Source organism: Tauraco erythrolophus, chromosome W (assembly GCF_009769465.1).
Source record: "Tauraco erythrolophus isolate bTauEry1 chromosome W, bTauEry1.pri, whole genome shotgun sequence".
Lineage (NCBI taxonomy): Eukaryota > Metazoa > Chordata > Aves > Musophagiformes > Musophagidae > Tauraco > Tauraco erythrolophus.
The window spans coordinates 9,172,280-9,178,726 of NC_141497.1; the positions used below are offsets into that span (position 1 = coordinate 9,172,280).

General features: G+C 34.4%; 1 protein-coding gene across 1 annotated transcript in view; it reads left to right on the forward strand.

Moving 5' to 3' along the window:
- LOC147526202 (ras GTPase-activating protein 1-like) overlaps positions 1-4,791 on the forward strand; it is a 179,984-nt gene extending 175,193 nt beyond the window's left edge. The window contains 3 exon segments of the mRNA XM_086630192.1: positions 983-1,060; positions 2,409-2,543; positions 4,711-4,791. Of these exon segments, the coding sequence (XP_086486318.1) occupies positions 983-1,060; positions 2,409-2,543; positions 4,711-4,791 (294 nt within the window).
- The last annotated feature ends 1,656 nt before the right edge of the window (positions 4,792-6,447 follow it).

The following is a 6,447-nucleotide window of genomic DNA, read 5'->3' on the forward strand; positions in this document are numbered from 1 at the left end:
TCTAATAGTTTGATGTTCTCCTTATATTGAGGTGCCCAAAACTGCATACAGTACTTGAGGTGGGGCTACACCAGTGCAGTGTAGAGTAAGACAATCACCTCTCTTGATCAGCTAGCTATGTTGTGCTTGATGCACAACTGAAAAGAAGAACTAACTCTGTCCCAGCTGAAACCAGGACAGCACCTCAGGACATGGTTGGCCCTTTTGGCTGCCAGGGCACACTGTTGACTCATATTCAACTTGCCATCAACCCAAACCCACAAATCTCTTTCCATGGGCCTGCTCTCCAGCCTCTTGTCTCCCAATTTGTACATATAACTAGGATTACCCTATCCTAGGTAGAGAATTTGGCACTTGCACCTCTTTTATTTGTACTCATTTTCATATTGCTTGACATAATTTTGTAAATCAGTTTTACAAATTGCACTAAAAAGCCTCAGCTTTTAATAAAGTTTCTATTGCATCACTAAAAGAATACTGGCAACAATTGGTCTGTTCTGATTCCCAGGTCACAACATGGTTGAACAATAAAAATCTGTTGACTTAAGCATAATGAAAGAAAGCGAGTTCAGGCTGCCATTATAAAGCCATTTATCTGACACTCATGATTTGCAATGTAAGTGTTAACAAATGAATGAGAAGGAGGGCACTTATGTCCTGATGTTACCTCTGAAAGTGTTTTCTCCATTATATAGCTGCAATCAAAAAAAGAAGGCCACGTTCAATATTTCAGAAATGTAAAATTTCATGTCACAATGCATATATCAACAATTTCAGAATCCATCTGGAATACAAAAAAAGTGTAATCTTTTGACTGGTTGTACACCGGTCATTATAAATTCACTTGAAAAAATAAAATCACTCCAGATGACACATTTGTGTTTTGTAGTGTCATTTGTCTCTCATTACAATATGTTCACTTCAGGTACAACTATTAAATTGGTATTGATTTATTCTAATAAATACTTTTAAAAATTACTAGGAGCCATATATGGAGGGGGTAAATCCATTCATCAAGAGTAACAAACATCGCATGATCATGTTCTTAGATGAACTTGGGGTAAGTGGTTTAAAAAAAAAATATTGGAAGTTGTATAGCAACATTGTAAATTAAAATTCTTTACAGTTCTTGTTAACTAACTCAAAAATGCATCAGCTTCCACACAATTTTGAATGCTTATTTACTGAAAAATTTCTTATGAATGTTTAGGAACTGCAGATTGCTGGCCTGTTGCACAGAATTAAAACCAATCAAATGTCCTGTTAGAAAGATTTTATTCATTTAGTACTACTGTAGACATGAGATTTATTTGAGCTTCTCCCCAAGGATTAGGACTTTTGGCCAAAAATGCCAATCTTTTTAAAAAATATTTTAAACTAAAAAATTCTTATGTGTAATTTGTCATATGGTTTTGACCCAAGATTGAAAAAATTGAAGTTTTAAAAAATATTATGTTTCATTTTAGTTATAGATTACCAAATGTCTTACTGCATGAATTCTAGATATCGTAGTTTAAAAGAAAATAATAATTGCTGTTCACTTTGAAACTGTTACTGTTTTGTGTATGATAGCTATAACAAGAGTTAGGAGCTCATTTATGTGTATATGTATATGTTTAAACCAAGAATTTTTTTTTAAATGAAGATTAAAGAAATATGCCTAGCTTCCTGAATTGATTCATTAAAAGTGACCTAGAAGACATCTCAGACTATTTTGACAATCTATAAGAATGAATGTTTTGAAGTGTGTCTTTCAGGTGGATTGCCATATGTCACCTTTTTCTGGGTAAATGGCAACTTCTGCATATTATGATATACTGCTTTTTTCTTTAAATGGCAGATTATACATGAGGACTCAGGAAACTGTCGGGTTTTAAAATAACTGATTAACCTGCTGGTTTAGTTACATTGTTTTTATTAGTGGATTTACTGACTTGATAGTTTGGGATTTTTTTTGGTGTCCATTTTTGCTGAACCTATTGTCTGATTTAAATTTTTTTTTAAAAAAAACACCTAATGGATGAATCTCCCTCATTTGAGGGGAGGATATAATATTAATCTATTTTCTCAATATCTTTCTGGTCAGCTCAGAGGTAGCATAGCAACATCAAACCTTTTAGTAGGACCCTCCTAGTAGGAATAGGAATTGCTATATATTTAGTAATCTCTCCATGTAAAATGTATAACCATAATTAAAATGTTTTCATAAAATTGATGCTTGTGGAGAGGAGGAAATATATAATTTGTATTAGATAACATGGACAGAAGACTTAATTGTGAAGAAAAACATTGCAATACTTGCTTGCAGTATCAAAACAGCTATCGGCAGGTCTGTAGACCTGTAATTTAATTTCTCATATGCGTGGCTACTCACCATTCTAAGTCTGCTCTCATAATTTTTGTTAAAGAATGTTCCTGAGCTTCCAGACACTACAGAGCACTCTAGAACTGACTTATCTCGTTATCTGGCAGCCTTGCATGAGATGTGTGTGGCACATTCAGATGAACTTCGGACACTAAGTAATGAGCGAGGTGTAATGCAGGTAAACTACAATGGTTAACAAAAATCACAGGTACAGATAGCATGTCTTGAGTTATTGCTTAATATTGTGATTCTTTTTTAATTTTTCTGTCCAGCAGTATGAGTGATAAATAATATGTACATTTCACTAGGAGGTTGCTAGTTGTAAAGGTAAAGTAACTCAAAACTATGAATTAAGTATTTATACAACAAAATCAAAGATGTTTTAAAGCAGTGGGCTGGGGTTTTTTGGTTGGTTTTACGGTGTTTTGTTTTGTTTTGTTTAGTTTTCAGGTGAAGTTTTTAGTTTCTAGAGGAAGCCTAAACCCAAGACATTGCTATCTCCTGACAGACTCTAGTTTTAGGATCTAGTTCTTCTAATTGAGAACTAAATAACTAAATTTACTTTCTTTAGCTTTCTATCACTACTTCATTTATGCTTCCTGATTTATTACATTTGTAAACAAACATAGCAAACTTCTCTAGCAAACACTATAAATGAGTGTTCTGTTCCAACTATTAAACTTCTATACAGCTTTTATGAAAACTTATTTTTTAAGAGGAAAAAAATTCACATGACTTCATGCATTGTCTCAAAATACTACAAAAGTTATATACTTGCCTATGGTCTACTAATTATTAACTTCAAGTCAGCAATTCTACTTATTGTACAATATGTTTTGGTATGCTTGACTAGTATACTGTGCTGTGCAGAAGATAATTTATTCTTCCGTTTTAATGCTGATGATTTGGGGACAGGGTTAGTTGTACTATAGAAAGCCTTTTTGTTTAGAGATGGTCTTCCTTAAAATTAATCAGTATCAGCTTAAACTATTTAATGACTCATTTTTGAAGAATTGGTTTCTAAAATAGTTTTTAATTTAATTGCTTCAAAATAACATTGTAATCAGATTTCTTATTATTCTCATGGTTTAAAGACTGGGCTTCCTATATCCCGACTCTTTGAAGGCCTTAATTTAAACCCAGATAGACAATAAATCTATATTTCTTTCTCCTGGCAGCAGATGTTACTCAAATAATGCATTTTTTGGCAGTAATGTTTTTTAAATAAGGGGATTACTGGGAACTCTTATGGTGGTTTTGCAAAAGGTGAAAATATATTTGTATTTAATCATCTTTGACAGAAGAAAGCTCAAGGAATTAAAAATGAGATAATGCTTCATTATATCAGTTCAAAAATAATCCAGTTTAATAACTACTACAATTTACCTCTTCAGTGGCATATGAGGGAAAAAAAGTCAATCATGTTCAAGTTCATAATTCACTTACAGCTACTGCTAGTCTTGATAAAGCAAAAAGGATGGCTAGATTGCCAAGGCAGGATGGTAGAAGTTTTCAGTACTAAATATGTGTTGCTTACAGATAAGGGATATAATTTCTTTCACAAGACCTGTATCTGAAGTACTTAATGATTACAGATATGATACTGTTTCCTCAATATGCTTATATTTCTACTTCAGAGGAGTAATTTCTCCTCATGGGTTTCCATAAAGAAAACTCTTGATTTTTTTTCCCTTTTCTTTCTGTAAGTGCCCTAATGGTTCAGGATCACCCTGTTGTAGTTGAACATAGTCCTACTATAGTGGAAAAATGATTGAACTCCTGACAGTGCGTTAGCAATACAATTTCTCAGCCTGTTTTATGTGTATGTTCAGTTGTATTTGGTTTAGTTTAATGACCAGGTTTACAGAAAGTTAAAAGAAAGAGGATAGTTCTGCCTGTGCAGAAGTGAATTGTATTATCACCTTTTTTTTTGTCATCGGACTTTTTTCTTTCATTTTCTTGGCCCAGTTCTACACTTTCACATGGGGAAAATACCTGAGAATGGATTTTTGGTTTACAGATTGTTTTTAACAGATAGGAGATCTCTCTTTCATTTTGAAACTCTCAAGTTAAATTGGCAAGACTTAATGGGTCTCCATGGGTGCAGATAAATTTCATATTGCTGCTTTACAGTTGCCTTTTGAAGTAATGTCTTAGTGACTAGGGAACTGGAGCTGGCAGGGGGTTGGGGGTGTGTGTGTGTGTGGTTTAAATATATTTTAAACTACCTAATTCTAAGTCTGGTAAGTTAATGTTCAAGATGCTTCTCAAGCAAGATGGGTTTTGGGTTTTTCTAGTTGCTAATGTAGGGTTGTACTGTTTTTTTTTGTTGTTTTTTTCTATAGCATGTTCTTAAGAAGCTGTTGGCTATTACAGAACTGCTTCAACAAAAACAAAATCAGTATTCGATGAATAACATCAGGTAGCAGCCTTCTACCTGAATTCTGCATGGATCCAGCATGTCTAACATGACAACTCACACAAGAATCACTTTTTTTGCTCTTGCCAAAAATAGCACACCCTGTCACATTCCCAGTGATGTGTGAACTATGCAAAAAGCAAACAAAGATTCTGTTAGTGAATGATTGTACCAGCAGCTTTTTAAACTATCTGTGCAGGATATTTGCATTTTTTTCCACTTGGAACCAGTTTTTACAGCCTCTGAGCCTTGGTGTACAGTTTACCTTCTGCAAAGAAAATGCTGTGACTGTCTTGAACTTTGAAAATTATTTTCAACACCTGCAATTGTCAAAATTTTTCTGTCTTTCTGTTGGAAAAGAATTATCAACTGACAAGGAAAGAAATGCATTGTTTTGACAGCTAAATGTAACTGGATAGCATTTCTTACTGCAATTTCTGACTGGTTACAATTATTATGACTTTGACTGTCTCAACCACTTGAACTTCTATTTACAATTTCCAGAGTTTGATGGTTATGGTAAGAACAATCTTTCCTGTATACCTTTTATACCATGTTGTTTCTCTTGCTGGAATCATGTCAAAAGAATATGCAGAAGCTTGTCAGCTTTATTCTTTAATGTGCCATTGATTCAGTCTAAATAATTCTTCCATCAAAGACTGTGTATCCATCCAGGTAAATCACAATGCTTTTGTAAAATGCTTACAACAGTGAATAATTGGAATTCAGTAAATTTATTATCACTGTATCAGACATGCATGCATCCATTAAATCATTTTATAAAATATGTATTGGTTGGTCTTGTGTGTAATGTAAGGCTACCATGAATCTTATTTTTAAACTTGAAAAATAAGTTTTTTAAATAATCAAGCTGCTGATAGACTCTATGGAAACTGACTAACTTTGGGTGCAAGTATTAGAACATTGTAAAAATGAAATTTGGATAACAGATATGGTTGGCTATTTATCCACTATGTATAAAATGCACTGATAAAAATGACTAGGTAAATCTCAAAGTTGCATTTAGGTATGTATATTAAAAAATTGACACCACTACTTATTTCCTAAAACAGTGTGTGAAAATTAATGTTGTAGTTTATCCCTCACCAGCAGTTTAAGTACCACACAGCTACTTGCTCACTTCCCCTCCCCTCAAAAGCAGGACAGGGGAGAGAATAGGAAGAGAAAAAGCAAGAAAACTCAGAGACTGAGAAAGGAAAGATGAAGAAAAACAGAACGAGTGATGCAAAGGCAATCATTCACCACCTCCCAGAAGCAGACTGATGTCCAGCCAGTCTCTGACCAACAGCTACCTTCCCCCCTAGAAAAAACCCTTCCCTCCACTTTTATTGCTGAGCATGACATTATATGGAACGGAATATCCCTTTGGCCAGTTCAGGTCAGCTGTCCCAGCTGTCCCCCCTCCAAACTTTTTGCTCACTCTCCAGCCTACTCCCTGGTGGGGCAGAGAGGGAAAACCAGAAAGCCCGGACACTGCTAATGCTGTTCAGCAATAGCCAAAACACTGGTGTGTTTTCAAGATTGTTATAGTCACAAATCCAAAACACAGCACTATATGGGCTGCTATGAAGAAAGTTAACTCCATCCCAGCCAAAACCAGTACAATGAAATACTTTGACCTAGCTTTGGACAGCATATAACT